The sequence below is a fragment of the Hyla sarda genome, chromosome 2, assembly GCF_029499605.1.
Source record: "Hyla sarda isolate aHylSar1 chromosome 2, aHylSar1.hap1, whole genome shotgun sequence".
Taxonomy (NCBI): Eukaryota; Metazoa; Chordata; class Amphibia; order Anura; family Hylidae; genus Hyla; species Hyla sarda.
Genome location: NC_079190.1, coordinates 187,059,524 through 187,085,568, shown reverse-complemented (window position 1 = coordinate 187,085,568; position 26,045 = coordinate 187,059,524). Strand labels below are relative to the sequence as shown.

Genomic DNA, 26,045 nt, shown 5'->3' with positions numbered 1-26,045 from the left:
ATATGTGTCTGAAACTCAGGTGGCATTGTCCACTTTTTGATATGTGGACAAGAAAAATGTGTATTAGTTGGAAAAAGTAACCATTTTTGGCACACAATGATAATAAATGTGTCTGTCATAATGAGCACCAAAAATAGTCCACATTTACCACCAAAGATTTGTCTGGTAACAAGGTTACAGTGGGCGAAAGAGAAGAGTCATGGAGTGTGCAGGATTGCATGAAGGTGATATTCAGCGATGAATGACCAATCTGCACTGGCCAAGGTGAGAATGCTAGAACTTATGTCTGGTGTTGTTCTAATGAAAAATACAAACATGACTACCTGAGGAAAACAGTTCTCCACTCATTTATGATATAGGGCTGCATATCTGATAAAGGGCCAGGGGAAATCATAATCATCACCTCAACAAGTCAATGCTCAGGTGTACATAGAAATTTTGGACACTTTTCAAAGCCCATCAACAGAATATAGGTTCAGTGATGATAAAGACATTTTTAGGATAATAACAAAAATGAGCGAGAAAGCTTTTCTTTAGGGAAGGCATAGGGTATCAACTCAATGACATGACCAGCAGACTGTTCAGATCTCAATCAGCAGAAAATGGATTGTGGATATTTTCATGACAAGGCGCCATCCTGCAGAACTAAACTGTTAACTGCTCTCCGAGAAAGCTGGAACTAGCATGATACAGAATATTATAAATTTTTCCCAACATAAAGTGATTCCATTATTTTTTCTACTTAATCAGGAAAAACATGTCATTAGATAAAATAATTGTTTTCCTACAGCAGCATTCCAGTGTTTTACAGAAAATTTTGTATGCTGCTGGGGCCTCTGAAAAATGGGGGGGAAAAAAAACTATACTTACCTACCCCAGTCCCTCACTGGTCCACTGCAGCTTCCTGTTTGGCTCCTTCTAGTCCCCTGATGCTTCTGTCTTTTCCCAACACTGCTGTGTCCAGTGATTGGCTGACCCAAAAGGTCCTGCTCTGAGCTCTCGTATTGGAAGCAGAAGAAAGGCAGAAGCATCAGGGGACCGGAAGGAGATGAACAAGAGCGGGTGATTGAAGGGTAAGTATAGTGTTTTCCTTTTTTTTTAAATATTTTTTGATGACCGGTGATCGGCTGATGATCAGCTGCCCTTACTTGACTATGCCCATATGCATTTAAAGGGGTATTCTGGGATTTTTTTTATTTGATTATGCTACAGGAGCTGTAAAGTTAGTGTAATTCATAATATAGTGTCTGCAACTGTGTGTGACAGGGGTTTCACTGAGGCTGAGACATTTCCTCACTAGTCAGGTGTTCAGAGGGAGCCTGTCTTTGCTTTAATAGGTGGAACAACCACTGGGTGGGAGATCATTCTGCAAAAAATTGCAACAGCTGGAGACACACTGGTCAGAAAACACTGGTCTATTGCACTAAAGGCAGAACAGGTGTGTTTCAATGGGTGGGGTGGCTGATATGTGGGAGGGAGAAAAATTCCCTCACACTTACAAACAAGGAACTATGTATTGGGATTTGTAGTTTGAGAGAACAAACTCAACAACAGGAGATAGCCACAGCTTTATGGTAATCTCACAACATAGCCATTTAACCCCAACACAAGCACTGATCCTTCCGAAGCATGGCTATTACTGTCTGGCAGGTGCGTACTAAAAACACCTTATTGTGGATAACCCCTTTAAGAACTTGTGCAGTTGAAAACTATCCATAATTGTAAAATTTAATACATGCATTTATTTGCAGAGGTTTAGGTTCTAAGGGTGAAAAACACACAGGCTGATGGCTGAAGCGGCATGTGGCAGCCAATCAGCATTTACACCTTTAGTTAAGCTGGACACGTCTGGTATTTTGGAAGATACAGTACTAAAAGGTATTACAGATTATATGTCAATAGGTTGTGTAAGCAACACATTTTACCTACACGGTGTTTTCTAGGTTATGTAATGGGGCTATTGACATTCACAGTGACGTGCCAGAGTACTGTTTTCCTATCTTTTATTCCAAATCTACTTTTCTTTCAACACTGGCAGCAAAATCAATAGTGACATTCACCATACTTAAGAGGCAGTTCACTTAGCTGGACAAAAAGTGTATGCTTACCATTCTTCTCTTTCTCTGTGTTTCTAATGGGTATCAGCCATTTTAGCTGCTCAAGTAAATTGATTTTCTTTTTTGTAGTGTGTTTTGCTTCTTCTTGTAGGTCACTTGTATCTTGGTGAGAGTGATGTTCTTTTAGTTCTCTGATGTATTCCTGTATTGCCTAGTTAACAGATAAGGTAAACTGAGAAAAATAAGTGTGTAATAACTACTGTAAATGTAATAACTATCTCTCAAATTAATTTAAAGGACATCTGCAGCGTGATTAACACTTATCCCCTATCCACAAGATAGGGGATAAGTGTTTGATAGCGGGGGGTCCGACCGCTGGGACCCCCTGTGATCTCCTGTATGGGGCCGCGGCTGTCCCGTGCAGGGGGCGTGCCGGCTGCAGCATGACGTTGCAGCCGGCACGCCTCCTCCATACATCTCTATGGGAGAGGCGGGGAGGCAGCGTTCGTGCTCCCCCATAGAACTGTATGGGGAAGGGGAGGAGACGGGGCGTCACTGTCGACCTCTAGGTCGATGCTACGCGCCTTAGCGCTCACCATGAGCGCTTATGGCGGCGCCCCGTTAGGGAGATCGCAGGGGGTCCCAGCGGTCGGACCCCCCGCAATCAAACACTTATCCCCTATCCTGTGGATAGAGGATAAGTGTCATACCGCTGCAGTTGTCCTTTAAACATATTGTTCCTGATCCCAAATACATATGGACTCTATGAAAAAAATTTACTATAGCATGGGCAGAATTAATCAGGTCATTCAATGTCTAGAATATGATGTTATTACAGTAATGTTTAAAAAAGGAGAATAAAAAAAAATAGGCTTATTTTTGGACATTTACCTTTTTATTTTCCTTTTGTTCATTTTGATATTGAGTAACTTGCGAGGCTAGGTCCTCCAGCTTATTGAGAATGTTTTCATGTAAAAGATTTCTTTCTGTAGGAGAACTAGTATTAGTGTCAGTAAGGAATGGATTGGAGGGTACATACCAGTGCGTTCTGCACACATGGTCATGCTGCTGTTGCTAAAGTAGTGGCAGTTAAAATGCTATTCAGCCATTTAAATGGGCACTGTCATGAAATAAAAAAAAATGATATGTTATAGTACTTCAACATATTTCTAATATACTTTAATTAAAAAAAGTGATTTTAAAACAGTTTAAAATCACTCTTAAATTCGGTCACTAGGGGTCGCCCTCCTAGTGGCCGAATGCATTGGGCAGTGACGTCACTAATGAATTTCGGCTTGTTGAAGTATGGCAACGAGTCGGAATTCATTCAAGGCGGTGCTCGTTCCCCCCTGTCAATCAGACAGGCGGGAGCGAGCACTTTGAAGGAAGAGGACACGCGCAGGCTCCCTGGCAGGCCCCGGCGACAGGTAAGATTATCTATGTTGTGTCTGTTACTGAATGTTTTTGCGGGGGGAGGGGAGGGGGGTAGTGGGTTGTGCGGCGCATCGGGGCCAGGGGGGTTGCGGGCTGCGCGGTGGGATGGGCCATCACGGTGTGCCTCCAGTTGTTTCCCCACTACAACTCCCAGCATGCCCTGACAGCCAATAGATGTCAGGGCAAGCTGGGAGTTGTAGTGGGGAAACAGCTGGAGGGACACTGAATAGGTGAACTAAGGGGTGGGGGGAAGGGAGTTGAGCGGCGCAACGGGGCCGGGGGGGGGGGGGATTGCAGGCTGCGCGGCGGGGAGCGGGATGTGTGGCATCACGGTGTGCCTCCAGTTGTTTCCCCACTACAACTCCCAGCATGCCCTGACAGCCAGTAGATGCCAGGGCATGCTGGGAGTTGTAGTGGTGAAACAGCTGGAGGCACCCTGTTAGGAGAACTAAGGGCGGAAGTTGGCCCCCAGCAGGCATCAGTGACGTGGTGCCTGCTGGGGAAGTCTACCTGGTAGTGAGCACACTACCAGGCAGACTAAATGCCATTTTTAAAATAGTAAAAAAATAATAATAAAGGCAGGGATGGTGTTAGGGATGGAAGGGCAATAGGCAGGGGCAGGAAAAAAATAAAACATGATGGTGGGAGCTACCCTTTAAAGGTGTACTCCACTGCTCCGCGTTTGGAACAAACTGTTCTGAACGCTGGAGTCGGCGCCGGGAGCTCGTGATGCCATGACCCCGCCCCCTCAATGCAAGTCTATGGGAGGGGGCGTGAGCTCCAGACTCCAGCGTTCGCAAGTTTGTTCCAAACGCTGAGCAGCGGAGTACCCTTTAAGTGGTTGTTAACTATAAATGCACCTTTAGTATGAAGACAAAACATATAAGAAAAACTTTTATGCACATGATTTAATACATTTTTTTTTTAATTTCACATAAAAAAAAAGTACATTTGTTTCTTGTAAAGTCTATCCATGAAACGTTGGTCGTGGAACCGAGTTAAAATCATGTTACTGCACATGCCTTTAAAAATTGTATGTTAAAGTATATACAATGGGTATAATTTGTTATTCTAATTTGTATGAAGTTATTTCATACCACAAATAAAAAAAGCAAAAAGTGTGCACTTTTGTACTACATTTTACCAAAGAAAGTTTCTGTGTATGTCATGTGATATGTTTCAATGCATTCTTGATGCATTTAAATGTATATGCATGATGAAATGAAAGATTGTAATGTGATCAGATTCCCTGATGCAGATTTTCAGTTCACCATTTATAATGTACAGTATACTGGATATGTTCTTTGAAATGATCACCCTCAAAGAAGATTAGTTTCAATTTTGGGTAGTCTTCTCAAAGATGGTAAACTGCATTAACTATAAAAAACATATTTATGACACAGTTCTATCATAATATGGATGGCAATCCACTGGACAGGGGATAAGTATCTGATCGTGGGGAGTGTGACTGTTGGGACCCCCTGCAGTCTTCAGAACGGGCCTTTCTCTTAACACGGAGCACTGGGGCTCCCTCCCCCCATCCGGATCAAACACTTATCCCCAACCTATGGAAAGGGGATAAGTTCTACATAACCAGAGCACCTCTTTTAAGTGGGGAAGCTTAAAAAACATATACAGCTGACCAGATGTTCAATGAGTTCTTGATTTAATATCAAGTATGTAGTTAGACCATGCCTTTAAGGCTATAGACATCTTCACACTGATTTTCCTATGTTTGGTTTGTTTCCTGAATGCAAAATGTAGAAACTTTTTAAATAATCTTTATTAGAAATATCCTGCCATTTAGAAAGATACTATAAGCCCATAAAACAGACCTATATAGAAAATGTTTTTGAACCATACCAAGTACAGAGCGAGAAAAAAACAATTTTTTTTAAAGGTGTCCATAATAAATAGTGTGGCATTGAGGCAGGTTTGAGAGCAATGAAAGGGTGTTTTTCCCAGTCCTTTATCCTAGCGGAGCTAGCAGAGATGCTCATCAGGTGCCTAATAATGAGGCCAGCAGAAATGTGGGAAGTCTAGATATAAGGAAAGGGAACAGAATAACAGAATAGTCTGGGCTCTTCCCAGAAGATAGCAAGGTGGCTTTGGGGGGAAGCAGGGGTCCTTGCGAGGAGCACACAGCCAGGGCTGTGAGTGACACCCACAACAGTGAAGTGGACAAGACAAAGAGTCTTAGTACACACAGCAAGAGGCTGCAAACGCTGTATGTGAACAGTGAGTAAAAGGTTGCAGGAAACTTATGTTTTAACTGGCAGGGAAAAGCCCTCCAGTTGATAGTCAGGGCACGCTGGGTTGTTTAGTTAGTGACTTGATGGTCTAGGATTTTGTTTGTTCCTGTGTTATGTTTTTATTTATCCTGCAACCTGTCTTATAAAGCTGGTGTGGAGCCAGACTTGCATAAATAACTGTTATTTGCCTGCTGAATAATGTAGAATTGTGTCCTGTGGCTGTGTCAAGGACTATCCCAGAGCTATCCCCAGGGAGAAATCCTTACAATAGTTAATTCAGAATAAAGCTAGAAAAATATTTTTTTTCATTCTTATTTACCTCCTACTTGTTCTGTATACATTTTGCAAACAGTTAAAACACTGGGACCCAAGTACATTTAAGAGAATACACTATATATTATCAGCATACAGCTACTGTAGAATTTATTCATTATAGTGCATCGTGAACAAAGTGCTAACATACCCAACCTATTTCTACTTAGTACTGGCAAGTAAGAAATAGCTTCAGTTGCAAAATAGATCCATGTCTACAGGGCATTTGCAGGCAAAAGTAAAATAATGCCATGTTGCCTGCTGTCCATGATCTTACTAAAGATCAGGACAGTCTGGGTCCTGTTGTTACAATGCAGATTACATTCCATGGAAATAAAAAGACAGGCACGGAATGCACTAGAATGTCCTTGACAAAAGTCCTTCATGTAAAATAGCTATAAAGATAGAGCTCCACGTAGTCACACTTGAATGACATTAGGTAAAATCTTTCCTCTGTATTGTTTTCATAGTCTTCAATCCTCACGGGCACTTGCCATGTTTTCATAATACTTGATTCAAATATATCTAAATGCTTTACTGTTTTGCATATTTTCTGCAGAAAGAGCTACTGTGAGTGTAACTTTACTTCTGTATTTCATGTAATTTCCAACCATTTATGTTAATGCATACCTTCAAGAATGAACATCTTTTCACTACAGATGATATAATTTAGCTAAGAGATGTGACAATAGAAGCTCTATGAGATATTCAGGAGTACCTGACAACTAGGCAGTGCTGATGATGATAATGCCTCTTTGCTAATCTAAATGGCATGAATAATTCAGAAGCCTAAAGTCATAGAGTTAAATTAGAATATGTTGACACAAGAGCTATCAGTCTGTAGTCTGCTTCTGCTGTGAAAATGTTGGGTTTTAGCATAAAAAGCTGAAGTGATACAGTTCCCCCCCCCCCCCCCCCAATTTCTGCATACAGTAAAAAGTACTGATTTTTCTACCAAATTTTCTACCAAATTATAGATATAGATACCTCCATGGTTTACGAAACAAACGTACGCTAGATTAAAAATTCCATAGGAAATAAAAGTCGGCGACTCACCAATCTTCTTCAATCTTTATTAATACTCACATAAGATGTTACAGGAGAGGGATGATGTGAAGGGGGTACAGCAGGCAACGGTAGTCGTTTCGCACAGGTTAGTGCTTCATCTGGCCTATAGGCCAGATGAAGCACTAACCTGTGAGAAACGGCCACCGTTGCCTGCTGTACCCCCCTCACATCATCCCTCTCCTGTAACGTCTTATGTGAGTATTAATAAAGATTGAAGAAGATTGGTGAGTCGCCGACTTTTATTTCCTATGGAATTTTTAATCTAGCGTGCGTTTGTTTCGTAAACCATGGAGGTATCTATATCTATAATTTTTTTCGTATATGGGGCTGTAAGGAGGGCTAATTTTTTGCATTTTTGTTGTGATGGGGCTTTTAACAAATTTTTGTAATTTTTTTCTGGTATATGAAGTGACCCAAAATAAGCAATTCTGGACTTTGGTATTTTGTGGACATTTATGCCATTGACCATGCAGTAAAATTTATGTTATATTTTAATAGTTTTGACATTTATAAATGCGGCGATACCACATGTTTATTTTTCACAATGTTATTTTATTTAAAAAATGGGAAAAGGGGGTGATTGAAATTTGTATTAGGAAAGGGATATTTATATATATTTTTTCTTACAATTTATCAATTTCTATCAATATTTCTTGTCCCCATAGGAAACTATTACATGCATCAGTGTTATCGGCGCTCCATTAGGGCAGGCTGCTGAGACTGCCTGCACTTTTGGAGGCAGGTAGGGAGGGGCCCTCGCCGCTGTGGTCCCAATCAGCTCTCCTTAGCTAATTGCCAATGGTTTGATTGCAGGGTCTTTGGTGTTAACGCCAGACATCATCCTGATTGGTGATGTCGGGCATAAACCATGGGTCCAACCGGCTATGAAGTGTTCCCAGCTCTTGAGTGCGCTTTATAGACCGGGAACATGTGCAAGGTGTACATTTGCACCCTGCATCCTTAAGCAGTTAACATGAAAGGATATGCTATTAATCCAAGTTTTATCTATACACTACACTGCACATATTTAAATTGATTTCCTTTGGTGACACAACAAATTTCTAGGCGGTAGTCTACTTCTGTCCAAAGTCATGTCAGCGTATGCTTGGATATGAACTCCATTGTTCAAGCTGTTACTTTAACTACAAGCCTCTACTTTTGCACTGACCTTTGTGAATCACCCTTGTATAATAAAAAGAGGCAGGATGGAGTACAGGGATAACATTCATTTTAAAGGGGTACTCTGGCCCTAAGACATTAGAGATTGCGGGGGTCCCCAGAGGCAGGACCCCCGCGATCAGACATCTTATCCCCTATCATTTGGAAAGGGGATAAGATGTCTTAGGGCCGGAGTACCCCTTTAACATACAAAAACACAACAAATGATGTTCATGATTTGTTATATTTGATAAGTTTATAATGCTTTTTGCTTTGAATCATCTTCTATTTCTTTTCTGTACAAGTAATATACACCAGCACATATACAGCACTACTCTTTGCAAAAGATGATTAAAGGATAGGTTTGGTTTAGAAATGTAACTGCTGTTGAGAATGTAATATTCACATGACCAAGATAGCACTTACCTAAAAAAAAAAAGAATAATCCATCCACAGAATTACAGTAAACATACAGTATACACAGCAATATCATAATACAGGAAAGGTGTAGGTTTCTCAGTGTATATTCTGCAATGTATTTCTGTAAGAAGATTTTTTTAATGCTGGTTACTTCCACAGATTGCTTCAATTTGCCAACCAGTTATATTGTAGGATAAAGAGAGGCAGAAAAGGTTGATCTGAAGTGGTTGGGTTGTATTTGTTGCTGTTTATGTACAGTACATAAACAATGCAGCAGTGGTTTTCAATCTGCACATTTTGTCGAAGCAGTCATAAACGCTGGTGTAATTTCTTCCTGATCCCATATATTTTCATTCGGCAGTCAGCAGGAGGTGGGATTGTTCTAAGGGGATGTGATTTAGTGTGCATAGTTTCTTATAACAAGCAGAACTGCAGGGGTCGGATTCTATAAAGTACTGTTTTACCACTAAACTAAAATAGTTGATAGAAGCATGTGAAGGGGACGAGGGAAACTGCTCCACCATCTGAGACACATAGAAGAATTCCGTGAGGACATCTATGGGTCATGCAGGGATCTCGCCCTTGGGTTGCCGTTAGGGTAAAAACAGGTTGGAGAGAATGGCTTCTCCTGTTTGGTTTGATACTTTCCTTGTATGACAAGCATCAAACAGAGCTGAATATTAGACAAATACATTTATGCCTCCTTCTCAGGCAACCGCTAAACATTCAAATTTTTTGGGGGGCACAAAGGTTTAGTTTTAGGCAGAACAATTGTTTGTCCAACAGTTAACTAGGAGAGTTGCTTCAAATAAGGCTGGGTCCACACTACGTTTTGTCCCATACGGGAGCGCATACGGCAGGAGGGAGCTAAAAGCTCGCGCTCCCGTATGTAACCGTATGCGCTCCCGTATGTCATTCATTTCAATGAGCCGACCGGAGTGAAACGTTCGGTCCGGTTGGCTCATTTTTGCGCCGTATGCGCTTTTACAACCGGACCTAAAACCGTGGTTGACCACAGTTTTAGGTCCGGTTTAAAAGCGCATACGGCGCAAAAATGAGCCGACCGGACCGAACGTTTCACTCCGGTCGGCTCATTGAAGTGAATGACATACGGGAGCGCATACGGTCACATACGGGAGCGCGAGGTTTTAGCTCCCTCCTGCCGTATGCGCTTCCGTATGGGACAAAACGTAGTGTGGACCCAGCCTTACATTGTAACCGTATTCCATTCTTTTATTCCTTGCTTTTATAAGAAAGAAAACAGTGACAGCAACATCACATGATACAAGGTTATTAAATGTTATTTCCTTTTAACATTATTTTTGTTTCTTGGAGCAAGCTGAATGCAAAGCCATGTCTAATTTCTGTCAACCAATATGGAAGGGTCAGACTGGGATTCCTTGGTTCTACCAGAGGAAATAATTCTAATGACCACTTTCCATTTATACAGAACATCTGCAAGTCCACTTTGAAGGGGTTGTTTGGCAACATTTACTTATTCTTAAAGGGGTACTTTGGAGGAAAAAAATGTTTCAAATCAACTGTGGGCAAAAATTATACAAATTTGTAAATTACTTCTATAAAAAAAAAATCCTAATTCTTCCAGTACTTATCAGCTGCTGTATGCTCCAGAGAAAGTTGTATAGTTTTGCTCTCTGCTGACATCTCTGTCAGTGGCTGGAATTGAAAGGTTTGTTATGGGGATTTTCTCCTGCTCTGGACAGTACCTGGCATGGACAGAGGTGACAGCAAAGAGATCTGTGGTCAGACTGAAAAGAAATTCAAAGAGAAAGAACTTCCTCAGCAGCTGATAAGTACTGGAAGGTCAATCCCAGGTCTAGACGCCGCTACGTCCAGTGATTGGCAAAGTGGTAATGTGACATGTTGACCACAGCACTGGGAGGTGAAGGGCAGTGGAGACCAGGTGCTGCAATAACATAGGCTTCAGGGAAGCAAGAGAGTAAGTGCAGGCTTTTCTACTTTTAGCAGTCCGGTCTAGTCTGGGAATATTTATGGGGGAAAAAATGTTGGGAAGACAACCCCTTTAAAGCAAGGGCTACGGATTTCCGGTTACTGTCATGTTGCAGCTGTGTCAATTTATTACTACATTCACTTTGCTTAGTTGTGATGCTTTGGTTGTGTGACCTGTGTCATGACTAAAAGTTCTGTGTAGCCCTAACTACATTCAGAGGCAGAACTACAGGGGGAGCAGAGGTAGCACTTGCACTGAAGCTCCAAGCCAGCTCTGCCCCATGAGAAAACACCAGTCTTATAAATGGTATGTGTTAGACATCAAGTTCTGTTACATATTTTGGGGCCCAGAGGCTACAAGTGAAAGAAACAACGAGAAACAGATATAATAGCAAACAATAACTCTAAAATTGGATTGCCTTGTGTTGAATCTTTGAGCCTGGGCCCACAAAAGAACATCCTTTGGTAGTCTGTTAGGCCAGTCTAACCCTGCCTCCTGGTTATTAAGCTCTCCAGCATCATTCTTATCCAGTTTTTTTGTAAATGATAACTCTATTGTGTATGAAACCCAAAAATCTATTTAATAAATCATATCAAGCCACTTTTACATTCTGGCAAAGTCAAACAATTCATAGTAGCTTAGCTGCAGACTGCACAACAGAAACATGCATATAGTCCAAAGGAAAGTCACAGTCATAGAAAGGATGGGCTTAAATGCTACCATTTCTGATGATCACACACAGGAAATTCTGAATTAGATACATAGACTTCCTTTACTGACTACAAGTTAAAGGGGTACTCCACTGCCCACTGGGTGCGGGGGTCGTGATGTCACGGCAAAGCCCCCTCAACGCAAGTCAATGTGACGGCCGTCACACCCCCTCCCATAGACTTGCATTGAGGGGCATGGCTGTGATGTCACGACCACCCCAGCCCACACCCAGCATTCGGAACTACATGTTCCGGATGCTGGGGCAGTGGAGTACCCCTTTAAGATTGGGAGGGTAGCTTGAATTAATAGAATATTGAGTGATAGTTGTAATTGTCTAGGCACACACATTTTACCATATTCAAATAAATTCACAATACCAATGATTATCGGCAATAAAAACAAGGTCTTTGCTTTATTTATGCACAATTTTCACAAGATGCACCAGAAATCTTATGTAAAATTGTAGAATATAAGCCCCCCCCTATCTGTTATCTCAAGCAATATAGTACAATAGCTGTTACCTGTGACTCCCCAAGAGCAAAGCAAATTCACCAGTAGCCTTTATAGCAAAACAGAGTTGGGTGTTGAAATGATTTGACCAATGGGTCATAAAAGCATCTATATAGAGAAATATGAAAAAACCCCTGGTAACATTTTATAGGTTTAACAGCTATTGACTTGGGAATTTCACAACTAACAGGTTTTCTATTAAACCATATAGGCAAAACACTCAATACCCATAACGTTCTTTTGGTGAAGGCACACAAAGTTCGACATCCTTTATTTGTCCTATAACGTATGAAATAAAATAACAAATATGTATCATAAAAAATAAGTATGGTTGTAGCTATATGGGGACTTTGCAATGCTAAAAATTATATTTTAAAGAAGCAACACAACACATTTCCTTTTGATAGTTTTCTAGTTGTCGCAGTTTAGAAGCATTTTGTGAAATTGCCAACATTTTTCATTTGAATTGAATTAGACAATCATTTTTGTCTGGAAAACCCTTTTAAGGATGCATTCACACACATCAGATCTGCTGCTAGTTTGAAGTTGGAAAATTTGCAGTTGTGGATCCACAATTGGGGATTTTACAAAGCAATCCTAATGTGATTTTAATTGGCGTGTCATTAAAGTGACTGTCTTGTAAAATTCGCATATGCGGATTTTACAATTGTGGATCGGCAGCTTCAAATTCTCTGCAGTGTTTGAAGGCACCCTGAAGGGGTTTTCCAATCTCAGGTTTTCTTCTTTCTCTCTCCTTCCAGCCTTTTTGTGGTTACCAAAGGTGGTTGCTAAGCTGAAGACAGCTGAACAGGAGAGTTAGGCTATGTTCACATGATGGAATTTTGTGTTGAATTCCGCATTGATTTCAATGGGATTCTGCTGTGTTTAAATTTTCATGCCGGAAACATCTTGCGTGGAAATTCAAATTTTGATGTCTGCAGAAAGAATGGACATGTCTATTCTTTCTGCGGACTCCACACGTACATGCATTTCCGAGCGGTTCTAGCGTTGGCAGATGTGCATCTGCCGGCACTTCGCTGTCAGGGGAATGTCCATGCAGAGATTTTCCATGCGGACATTCCCTCATGTGAACATAGCCTCTTACAATTTGCATAACCTTGTTGACTTTAATGGGAGTTGTGCAAATGGCTTAGACCTGCAACCTACACTGGTTATACAGCTCTGGGAGTCCCCTAAACCGTGTAGCTCTCAGAGCTACACCACTTACTCAACTCTCATTAAAGTGAAATATATGCAAATTAAAGGAAAACTGTCACCCTGATCACCCCCACTAAACCCAATACACTGGGTGACCAGGAGTCCAAGGAGATGTCACTTACCAAAATCGGTCCTGTAGTTCCTTTGATATTGCCCAGAGAATGTACGTTGGTCAGTTGAGTTAATTGCGCACAGGAGGCAGGGCCCCACTGGATGCCTACTCTCTGCTACTTTCAGCCTCCTCTACTGCCGGTCCCTCTATTATCATATTCATGTTCAGCAACTCAACGTCCTAGACACCTGTCAACAAGACACCTGTCACGTGAGCGCAGTGCTCAGAGAAAGGAGCACATGCACTGTTCTTTTACAGTCGGCTCATGTCCTAATCACGTGAGAGACGAATCTGTAAAACAACAGCGCTGCGCTCACGTGACATGCGATTCACATCACTAGGACATTGAATCGCTGAATATAAATATGATAGAGGGGCCAGTAGTAGAGGAGGCTGAAAGAAGCAGGGGGCGGGCAGCTGGCAGGGCCCTGCCTCCTGCGCGCAATTAACTCAGTTAAGCAACAGAACTTTTCCGGGCAATATCAAAGTAACCACTGGACCGATTTTGGTGACATCTCCTTGGACTCCTGGTCACCCACACTATAACCCATTGTATTGGGTTTAGTGTGGGTGATCAGGGTGACAATTTTACTTTAAGTAACTTTCTCTCTTTGGCTGATTTTGGCTTCCTGTCCACCTCTGGTGCTCGCAAAAAGGCCTAAGGGGAGCAAGGAAGATGGAAAAATTTTAGATGGAAAGGGTTTTCATTTCAAAAATGATTGATGACCTATTCTAAATTACTAATACATACATCTGTCTATACTATTGTAGACAAGTCCTTTATAGGGAAGTAGAACAAAACAGTTGCATAAGAGAAGCCAGTGAAGCACAGTAATCTTATTTACCATGCCATCTATTTGTTACTATTAATGGGACAGATTTTCTACTAAAAAAGCACCAGAATTCTGGTACGAGTTGCACAAAAAAACTGGCTTAAATGCACAATTTATTTGGTGTTTTGGATACTTTATCCACTGCGTTCAACAAAGTGGTATGGCTTCGGGAAAATGGAGCGTGGTTTAACTCCTGAAAGGACCAAGCCCATTTTCACCTTAAGGACCAGCATTTTTGCACATCTGACCACTGTCACTTTAACCCCTTAAGGACCGGGGGTTTTTCCGTTTTTGCCTTTTCGTTTTTTGCTCCTTGCCTTTAAAAAATCATAACTCTTTCAATTTTGCACCTAAAAATCCATATGATTGCTTATTTTTTGCGCCACCAATTCTACTTTGTAATGACATCAGTCATTTTGCCCAAAAATCTACGGTGAAACGGAAAAAAAAATCATTGTGCGACAAAATTGAAAAAAGACCGCCGTTTTGTAACTTTTGGGGGCTTCCGTTTCTACGTAGTACATTTTTCGGTAAAAATGACACCTTATCTTTATTCTGTAGGTCCATACGATTAAAATGATACCCTACTTATATAGGTTTGATTTTGTCTTACTTCTGGAAAAAATCATAACTACATGCAGGAAAATTAATACGTTTAAAATTGTCATCTTCTGACCCCTATAACTTTTTTATTTTTCCGTTTATGGGGCGGTATGAGGGATAATTTTTTGCGCCGTGATCTGAAGTTTTTAACGGTACCATTTTTGCATTGATAGGACTTATTGATAGCTTTTTATTCATTTTTAAATGATATAAAAAGTGACCAAAAATACACTATTTTGGACTTTGGAATTTTTTGGCACGTACGCCATTGACCGAGCAGTTTAATTAACTATATATTTTTATAATTCGGACATTTCCGCACGCGGTGATACCATATATGTTTATTTTTATTTACACTTTTTTTTTTTATGGGAAAAGGGGGGTTATTCAAAATTTTAATAGGAGAGGGGTTAAATGCTCATTATTCACTTTTTTTTTTTTCACTTTTTTTTGCAGTGTTATAGCTCCCATAGGGACCTATAACACTGCACACACTGATCTTTTACATTGATCACTGGTTTCTCATAGGAAACCAGTGATCGATGATTCTGCCGCTTGACTGCTCATGCCTGGATCTCAGGCACTGAGCAGTCATTCGGCGATCGGACAGCGAGGAGGCAGGTAGAGGCCCTCCCGCTGTCCTGTAAGCTGTTCGGGATGCCTGCGATTTCGCCGCGGCTATCCTGAACAGCCCCGCTGAGTTAACCAGCAGCTTTTACTTTCACTTTTAGCCACGCGGCTCAGCTCTGAGCGTGCGGCTAAAGGGTTAATAGCGCGCGGAGCTGGGATCGGCGCTGCGCGCTATTAGCGGCGGGTCCCAGCTTCACTATGACGCCGGGCCCGCCGTGATATGATACGGGGTTACCGTGTAACTCCGCGTTATATCACGGGAGCAGGACCAAGGACGTACCTGTCCAATTTTTCACAAAATTTTCAAAATCAGAATTTTTCAGGAACCAGTTCAGTTTTGAAGTGGATTTGAAGGGCCTTCATTTTAGAAATACCCAATAAATGACCCCATTATAAAAACTGCACCCCTCAAAGTATTCAAAATGACATTCAGTAAGTGTGTTAACACTTTAGGTGTTTCACAGGAATAACAGCAAAGTGAAGGAGAAAATTCAAAATCTAAATTTTTTACACTAACAGTTCTTTTAGACCCAGTTTTTAAATTTTTACAAGAGGTAAAAGCCCCTCAAAATGTGTAACCCAATTTCTCTTGAGTATGGAAATACCATGGAAATGTGTGGACGTCAAGTGCACTGCGGGCGTACTACAATGTTCAGAAGAGAAGGAGTCACATTTTGCTTTTTGAAAGCACATTTTGCTGAAATGTTTTTTTGGGGGCATGTCGCATTAAGAAGCCCCTATGGTGCCAGAACAGCAAGAAAAACCCGACATGGCATACTATTATGGAAACTACACCCCTCAAGGCATGTAACAAAGGGTAAAGTGAGCCTTAACACCTCACAGGTGTTTGACGATTTTTAGTTAAAGTCGGATGTGTAAATGAAAAAAAAAAATTTTCCACTAAAATGCATTTTTTTTCACAAATTTACCATTTTTACAAGAGGTAATAGAAGAAAATGCCCCCCAAAATTTGTAACCCCATTCCTTCCGAGTATGGAAATACCCCCTGTGTGGACGTCAAGTGCTCTGCTGGCGCACTACAATGCTGAGAAGAGAAGGAGTCACATTTGGCTTTTTGAAAGCAAATTTTGCTGAAATTGTTTTTGGGACTCAAGCCCCACATGACATACTACTTGGGAAACAACACCCCTCAAGGAACATAACAAGGAGTACAGTGAGCCTTTACACCCCACAGGTGTTTGATAAATTCCCACTAAATAAAATTTTGGCGATTCCCCCCCCCCCCCCCCCCACCCGGCCCCACAGAGGCCGCTGCAGAACAATGATTTAAAGCGGGCGCTTTAAATCAATGAACTGCAGCGGCTTTTGCGGCTTTTGCCCCACATGTACATTCACATGGGGGGCAAACCTCCAGCTGTTGCAAAACTACAACTCCCAGCATGCCCTTTGGCTGTCCGTGCATGCTGGGGGTTGTAGTTATGCAGCAGCTGGAGGCACACTGGTTGCAAAACACTGAGAGTTTGTTACTTAACTCAGTGTTTCGCAACCAGTGTGCCTCCAGCTGTTGCAAAACTACAACTCCCAGCATGCACGGACAGCCAAAGGGTATGCTGGGAGTTGTAGTTTTGCAACAGCTGGAGGTTTGACCCCATTCAGCAGGCATCCAGGTCTGAACCACAATTCCTGCGGGCATACAGGTACGCCCTTGGTCCTTAAGTCCTTAAGTACCCGTACGCCCAAGGTCCTTAAAGGGTTAAAGAGCACCAAACTAAACTTTTAATATATTGTTCCCTATTTAATTGTAAGACACTTTGCTATTTACTTGCTGTTAACATTTTTTACCTTTATGGGGGAGATTTATCAAAGCCTGTCCAGAGGAAAAGTTGCCCAGTTGCCTCACAGGTCTATACAAAATGAAAGAAGCAATCTGGGCAACTTTTCATTTGCACAGGTTTTGATAAATCTCCCCCTATGTTTTTAATGTGATTGAAAAAACGGCCACTAGGTGGCTCTGTTCTGTTCCCTGCCACAAGTCAAACAGTCTTCTTCAGGCCTGGCAGGAGACCAAACTCAGGAAGTGCGTGGGGGGCATGGTGAGGCACAGCTCTCTCACAGGTTTCAGTGATGTCGCACCTGCTGGGGAACGTCCTCTTTCTCCTGCCGGTAGCTCACACAATGTGAGCAAGGGCAAAGATAAGATACATAGCTTTTTAAAGCTCAGAAATGGCAGGAGGGGTGTTAGGAGTAGTTAGGCAATATAATCTGAGTTAGTTTAGAAAATATGGTTTGATGACAGGTACTCTTTAAGTGTTGTGGGAATTTTGATGCAATTATTATTGGAGACTTTTTAAAAAGTTGCCTGAATTCCTCATACCGTACATCTCACAATAACAAGATACATTTGGTGGTGGTGCATTTGATATTGGCATAAAGGAAAAAGTACAAGCTAGAATAGTGGAAGTAAAAAAGGCAAAAATTATAGAATGTAGAAGAAGTAGTTTTCTTTGTGGGTTTTAATTCTCTACAAATTTTTTTCCCACTGTATTTACTAAGGTTTCCCTACATTTTGCACTTTTTCCTACATTTTGCTTTTTTTTACACATGCTCTGATCTGTCGGGTTTTCCTCAGATCAAATCCACCACATTTCCCATGGAAACCTTAGTAAATATGTTAGGTTTTTGTGAAAATGTTGGGGACACGCCCATTTTTTGGCAGTCAAGCCCACTTTTACCAGCGGCCACGCCCCTCGGGTTTTCTCAGTAAAAAGGAGAGTTAAACGTTTTTTTTCTATTCTGGCACACATTCTGCCGCAGACAGAATTTTCTGGCGCAATGCGCCAGAATCTGTCACACAGCCCGATAAAACATGTCGAGTTTACAATAGTAAATCAGGGCCAATGTGTATTATATCTGTTATAACACAGAAAAGGAGGAAATACAAAATGTGGGTGGAATAAGGTTAAATAGGGACTAAGGTGATGTATGAGTAAGTAGCACGGTACACTGGCACAGAAACGACAATCAAAATCTGGAAAAAGGTGCGTTAAACATTGAACTCCGGTGTACCACAGGACTGACTATATGTCTTTTTAGATAAGACTCAGATGCATTCAATGCCCTATTTACCATTCCCAGCTACATCCTCGGACAGGAATACATGTCCCTAAACTAAAAGAATAATTGGTCTTTATTTTTTAAATACATGTGGTCCTTGTTGTGCCAGGACTGGACCAAGAGACTGACACTGTCATATTATACTAAGGCACTGTAGGCATAAATTGGAAGCTCCCAGAATAGAGGGAAATGAAAATGATTGTCAAATTAGAAAACCCTCTGAATGCCTGCGAGTTATTTAATTCTAATCTGGAAATGAGAAAGCGGTGCCAATCGTGTTACTTGTTTGAATGAGCAGAACTGTGAATAGTAAATGAATGGGATTTCAGGCTGTCATTTCCTGGAGTATGCAGTGGATGAATCCATATTCCCTCTTAAGTATACTCTACCTTGATCAGTGCTATCAGTGCTTGCCAAGGAGTCACTGTCGCTGGGAGTTCTTGGCTCTATATGTATTACTGACCGTCGGCTTCTTCTAGATACTGGTGCAGCTTTCTTCTCTTTCTTTGGTGGGGTTGGCATCATGAGTGGTTTTGCAAGTTGAACACTAGGGCTAAATAACAAGATTAATATAAATTGATGCATATCAAATTATGTACAGGTAACAAAGTTTTATGTAAAATTTTGTTCAGTTTTATTCTTTAAAGGTAATCGGTCAAGTGTCAGGGAGGCATAACCAAGCCTCCCTCTCCTACCCTACATGATTTATGTACAAGGCTTGGCTTCCAGCACTGAGCTCTGTGTGTCAATAAGTCGAGGCCGGAAGGGGTGGGGGAAGGAGAAGGCATGCATCCTATGGCTCAGCACAAACTCTTCAACACACTCACGCTCTGAGTATGATAGAGAGCTGATAGATTCCCTTTATGAAAATTTTATAAAACCCCTTTAAAACTTTGTATTATCTCTGGGTATATGAATCAGATTATAACCAATATTTATTGTACAATTTGCATGTGTATTTTTATGATTAAAACTAAGCATATTTTATTTTTTATAATATTGCACCCACTGATCTCGACATTTTGGTCCCTGTCCCAGAGGCGTAGCGTGGGGGGTGCAGGGGGGGGGGCGGCCGCACCGGGCCTCAACATCTGTTGGGCGCGCTCGCACTCGCAGCTCTCTGCCCCTGCCTGGCTCACTCACTCTCTCTGCAGTGCTGGCTGTGCGAATCCGATCCAAGCCGCCGGGTCGCCGCCCACTGTGGAGGCAGTGGCGGATCCAGGGGGGGGCAACGGGGCAATTTCCCCCCCTGAGATTGTTGCCCCTCTTCCTGAACTATCGCACGGTGGAGCGGGAGCTGTAGGCTGTCCCGCTCCACCACCCCTTTCTCCCGCCCATCACCTTGCTATCACACGCCGCGGCTGCTCCATTCCTGCAGTCAGTGAGAGCCAATCACGGCAGGCCGGCGCGATGACATCCCATCATCGCGCCGGCGCCCAGAGATCACGTCCCCGCGGCTCTCACTGACTGCAGGAATGGAGCAGCCGCAGCGTGGGAGAAAGGTGACGGGCGTGAGAAAGGGGAGGGGGAGCAAATTATAAGTGAGAGGGGCAAATGATGAGTAAGGGGCACATGTCAGGGGGGCATTATATGTGGGGACACATGACAGGGGGGCATTATATGTGAGGGGCACATGTCAGGGGGCAATATATGTGGGGGCACATGACAGGGGCCCCCTGTCATGTGCCCATATAATGCACATATAATGCCCCCCCTGACTTTTGCCGCTTACTTATAATACCCAAAGTCATGTGCCTTGGATCATCTCCAGGGTATGGTTCCATTTTGATGTTTAGTTTTTGTTCTTGATATTTTTTGTCGTTTACAATGGTTGTGAGACGACATATAATAGCATGGCCCATTCTAGGTTACTACATTTGTAGATTTGTATTCATAGATGTTAGGATTCGGCAGACTGGATGTGGATCCTCTGTGTCAGAGGGGGATTGGCGTGGACGGTGTCGATGGACCGGTTCTAGGTTGCTACTGGTATTCACCAGAGCCCGCCGCAAAGCGGGATGGTCTTGCTGCGGCGGTAGCAACCAGGTCGTATCCACCGGCAACGGCTCAACCTCACTGACTGCTGAGAAGGTGTGGGACAGAAGGACTAGGCAGAGGCAAGGTCAGACGTAGCAGAAGGTCGGGGCAGGCGGCAAGGTTCGTAGTCAATAGCAATAGCAAGAGGTCAGGTACACTGGTAAGGCAAACACTGTAAACGCTTTCTCTGGCACAAAGGCAACAAGATCCGGCAAGGAAGTGAAGGGGAAGTGAGGTTAAATAGACAGGGAGCAGGTGGAGGCTAATTAGACAGATTGGGCCAGGCACCAATCATTGGTGCACTGGCCCTTTAAATCCTAGAGAGCTGGCACGCGCGCCCCCTAAGGAGCGGAGCCGCGCGCGCCAGGACGAGACAGCCGGGGACCGGGACAGGTGAGAGACTTGGGATGCGATTCGCGAGCGGGCGCGTCCCGCTATGCGAATCGCATCCCCGCCGGCAGTGTCAGTGCAGCGCTCCCGGTCAGCGGGTCTGAACGGGGCGCTGCAGAGAGAGGAACGCCGTGAGCGCTCCGGGGAGGAGCAGGGACCTGGAGCGCTCGGCGTAACAATAGACCTGCTGAAAATGTGGAGAATGTGTAATGCATGTTCGCACTCAATAAAGTGTTTGAAAATAAACTTGTATTTAGATGCATTTTACTTTAATTACATCAGTATTTTCATAACAAACAATACATGTGCTTAGGGGGTAAGGGTTTCTTTAACTAATCTAGTGGAAGAGACTCGAGTGCTAAAATCCACGGGTTAGGGGGCGCAAATTACTTGCCTTTCCCCGGGTGCTGACAACCCACGCTACGCCACTGCCCTGTCCTAATAAAAGTAATCGTGGCTCAGCCAAACACTAGTTGAGACAAGTCACTGTTCCAGCCAATGGCCATTTTTTTTGTGTGTCGAGAAAGGTACCAGAAAGTAGGCATCAGTGAGGACCCAGTCTGCACCCATTTTTTTTAATTTGATTAATTTAGGAGTAAAGTTAAAAACAGCACAACTATATTTGGCCTTTTGTAGGTGTAGCTAGTCCATGATATACTGCAATATTATTTTACATACAGGAAATGTAATCCTCCCTTAACCCCTTCAATTAGGACATTTTCTTTTCAGTACACAGGATAAATAGGTAAATGCGACAGTACAACATCTTCCGTGTCTACCAGAAGCCCCAAGCAATTTTCTTTTAATTGGTACAACTTATGCACAGCCACAACTAAAGCCAACCTGACAGTTTATAGTTGAGAAGTAGTAAAGTTTTTAGCTACTGATTTATTATTATAATTTTATATTTTGTTACCATAGAGAAAACAGAGGCACTCTGTACAATAATAAGTAAATGTCATTATCTTACTTGTAATCTAGAGATCTCACACAGATAAAGCTATCTTTTTACAGTAAAGTTTTACTCAATGAAGGTCTCCAGCCATACACCTACAATAGCTTTTGGGTGAAATATTGTTTAGCTGGGAGCTATTCCTTTTATTCTCCAGGAAGAGGGATAAGCCCCTGCCCTGCATGATATCCCTGATACCTTTGATGGCCGCTTATATCCCTTGAGAACAAAAGGATTGGAATCTGAAACTCATGATGCTCGATTCCTATTCCTCCTGCTTGTATGTGTCAGTAGGGGTAGAGTTGAGACACTTTCAAACACTTAAAGGGGTACTCCGGTGGAATGTTTTTCTTTAATTCTTTAAATCAACTGGTGCCAGAAAGTTTTTATCCACTAAAAATGTTTATAAAATCAATGTGCCCAGGCTGCTTAAATAAACAAGAATACTTTCTACTCACCCCCCCCCCCCTCTCCATCGGCGATATGCTGAGCGCAGTATGCATCACCATCCCCAGGAAGCAGGAAGAAGACCAGCACTGAAGGGCCGGGACACCGATATCGGTGTAATAGGGGAACATCGGAAAGTCAGTTTTAGTTTGTTTTCTTAGTTTTTGCAGCTTGGGAACAGAGCTAAATGAAAATTTTTTAGTACAGTTCTCCTTTAATGATAGTTAGCTGGTACAGCCAGAATTAGTGATTTCAGTGAACTTTGTTCCTATTTGTATGGGCACCTTATGTTGTAGTCCAATAAAAACAGCTGACACCTCGTGTTACACAAAAACCATGAAAGGAGTGCTCCCTAAAAATTATGGGAACTGTTTAGGGGAACTGTTTGTTTGCACTCCATGCATTGTCGGCATGCGCGCCGTGCATTGTATAAGGGAGTGTTGGGAATGCCTGAGTGCTGCTCTCAGGTATCTACAGATCAGGGGGTCCCGGATTAGAAAACATAGCTGCTTTCTTCTAGAAACAACCACAGTTGTGCATAGATTGTGTGTTGTATTACAACTTAGCTCCATTACCTTCAATGAAACTGAGCTGAATTATCACACAAAAAATTAAGACAAAAGTGATGCTATTTATGGCAAGAACAGTTATGTTTTTCTTTTTTTTTATTAAAAAGTTTTATTTCAGTTTAAAACAATTCATATTCAGAGAAAATGGACTAATAGAGAATATAGAGTATCCAGTACTCAATTATATTTGTCTAGAGGTCACAGTATTAGGGAAACACAGAAAAACTAACCTCAGATCTGTACAAAGCTTTATGCATTAAAATGTAACTTTTAATAGTATTCAATAAAAGACTCAGAAAATAAAAAAAATTCCAAAACACCTCAAAACATGTACCCCAAATAAAATGATATACAGGTCAGTGTCAGGTCGGCCACTTAAACTACATCTTCCAGATAATCAATCGATGTACAGGGTGGGCCATTTATATGGATACACCTTAATAAAATGGGAATGGTTGGTGATATTAACTTCCTGTTTGTGGCACATTAGTATATGTGAGGGGGGAAACTTTGAAAGATGGGTGGTGACCATGGCGGCCATTTTGAAGTCGGATATTTTGAATCCAACTAGTTTTTTCAATAGGAAGAGGGTCATGTGACACATCAACCTTATTGGGAATTTCACAAGACAAACAATGATGTGCTTGGTTTTAACATAACTTTATTCTTTCATGAGTTATTTACAAGTTTCTGACCACTTATAAAATGTGTTCAATGTGCTGCCCATTGTGTTGGATTGTCAATGCAACCCTCTTCTCCCACTCTTCACACACTGATAGCAACACCGCAGGAGAAATGCTAGCACAGGCTTCCAGTATCCGTAGTTTCAGGTCCTGCAGAATGGGCAAAACAAAAATTGGAACAGGACCCTCAGTTTACGCAGAAGATTTTGTTCAGTGATGAGGCAAACTTTTATGTGAATGGTTAAGTTAACAAACAAAACCACCGCTATTGGTCTGACACTAACCCACATTGGATAGATCCCTCCAAGACTGTTGGAACAGAAAAATTAATGGTATGGTGTGGTATATGGGGTACAAAGATAGTGGGGCCATTCTTCATCAATGGAAACCTCAAGGCCACTGGATATGCAAAATTGCTACATGATTATGTGTTTCCCTCTTTATGCACTGAAGCTGGCATGTTCCCTGAGTTTTTCCAGCAAGATGGTGCACCACCACATTATGGGTGTCAAGTCCGAGCATTCCTAGAAGAACAGTTTCCTGGAAAGTGGATTGGTCGTCGTGGGCCAGTTGAATGGCCCCCCAAGGTCTCCAGATCTGACCCCCTTAGACTTTTATCTTTGGGGTCATCTGAAGGCAATTGTCTATGCTGTGAAGATACGAGATGTGCAGCACCTGAAACTACAGATACTGGAAGCCTGTGCTAGCATTTCTGCGGTGTTGCTATCAGTGTGTGAAGAGTGGGAGAAGAGGGTTGCATTGACAATCCAACACAATGGGCAGCACATTGAACACATTTTATAAGTGGTCAGAAACTTGTAAATAACTCATGACAGAATAAAGTTACGTTAAAACCAAGCACATCATTGTTTTCTTGTGAAATTCCCAATAAGTTTGATGTGTCACATGACCCTCTTCCTATTGAAAAAACTAAAGTTGGATTCAAAATGGCCGACTTCAAAATGGCCACCATGGTCACCACCCATGTTGAAAAGTTTCCCCCCTAACATATACTAATGTGCCACAAACAGGAAGTTAATATCACCAACCATTCCCATTTTAGTAAGGTGTATCAATAAATGGCCCCCTGTAGATCTATAGGGACAAAAGGTTAATCCAGGGATCTATTCTGATTGCCATATTTGGAGTTGGGAAGGAACTTTTACCTCGAGTATGAGGGTTTTTTGCCTTCCTCTGGATCAACTCAGTAGGGACTCATTAGGGTTATAGGTTGAACTTGATGGACTCTGGTCTTTATTCAATCTTATGAACTATGTTACTATAGATTGTCCCGTACCTGCGATTGGGTGATCACCGTTCCTTCTGGATCTCTGATGATGGCGGCCTGCTCACCTCCTTGGTCTCTGAGGTGTCCTCGCCTCGGAAAAGGGGGACGGCCTTGATGTTGTGACATCGATTGTTCGCGGCCGGAACTTGATGGATGTAACGGGTCACGGCAGGTGGTGGATCCTCTGGGCCTGTGTGGATGATGATGATGTGAGCCGTGCCAGGGAGCGGAGTCTAAAGTGCCATTGGTTTTAACCAGAGCCCCCGGCAAAGCGGGATGGTCTTGCTGCGGCAGGTGGCACCCAGGTCGCTACCCCTGGCACGACTCGTCCACACAGGTAGCTGGGAGGTGGCGTGGCACAGAAGGAGACTGGCAGGACGTGGCAAGATGGCAGAAGGTCAGGGCAGGTAACACAGGTGCAGGGTAGGTAAGGTAGCAAGGAACAGCCACACGGTAACAGGGACACAGGTTTTTCACTATGGCACTAGGCAACCAAAGATCAGGCAGGGAAACAAGGCAGGAGCTGATATTTAAGGACAGGGGAAAGGTGTAGACACTTTATTAAATGAGCACTGGCCTTTTAAGGGTAAGCGCTCCGGCACGCGTGCCCTAGGAGATGGGGGCACGCTTGCCGGGGCTGCAAGGACACGGAGAGGCGGAAGATTAGGGAGGTGAGTGATGGGCTGGGATTCGCATGCGGGCACGTCCGGCGATGTGAATCCCAACCCCGCCGACAGCGGGGACATAAGCAGAGAGCGCTCACGGCCGGAGCGCAGGTGTTACAGTACCCCCCCCCCTTTGGTCTCCCCCTCTTCTTTGGAATTCAGAGAGTTCCACACTACATGAGACCAGGAGGTTTCTGGAATGGGCAAAGGCTGTAAGGAACTTGCAGGCTTCTGTCGTGGAGTCTTCCGTCTTCTAAGGTGACCAACTGGCAAGGAAGAATTTCCCCAGTTCAAGACTTTACGTCTGAGTTTAACAGACACAGAAGATATCACAGGGGGAACAAGACAGTGATCTTGGCAATATTGTCCCCAACATGTGATTTCACCAGATTTCCAGTCAAGTTATGCAGAATTATGTTGAAGCCAAGGAAGACCAAGAAGAAGCTCCGAAGTACAATGTGGTAGCACATAGAATTACATTTTTTCCCTATGCAAATTTCCTACTTGCATGACGAGGGGTTTTGTGTGAAATTGCACCATAAAGTTCAGATTTTGTCCATTAACAGAAGAGATGTAAAAAGGCTTGGTAAGACGAGACACTGGAAGACGGTGTTTATGGACCTGGGAGGCACCAATGAAGTTACCAGTG

The 26,045-nt window shown here is 42.7% G+C and overlaps 1 protein-coding gene across 3 annotated transcripts in view; it reads right to left on the bottom strand.

Annotated features, from left to right (window-relative positions):
* VWA3B (von Willebrand factor A domain containing 3B) overlaps positions 1-26,045 on the bottom strand; it is a 185,906-nt gene that overhangs the window by 45,921 nt on the left and 113,940 nt on the right. For all 3 annotated transcript variants that reach the window (XM_056555914.1, XM_056555912.1, XM_056555913.1), the window contains exons 27-29: positions 18,755-18,918; positions 2,949-3,043; positions 2,109-2,268 (exon numbers count right to left, since the gene is read on the bottom strand). In XM_056555914.1, coding sequence (XP_056411889.1) covers positions 2,109-2,268; positions 2,949-3,043; positions 18,755-18,918 — 419 coding nt within the window. The remainder of the gene's footprint in view (positions 1-2,108; positions 2,269-2,948; positions 3,044-18,754; positions 18,919-26,045) is intronic.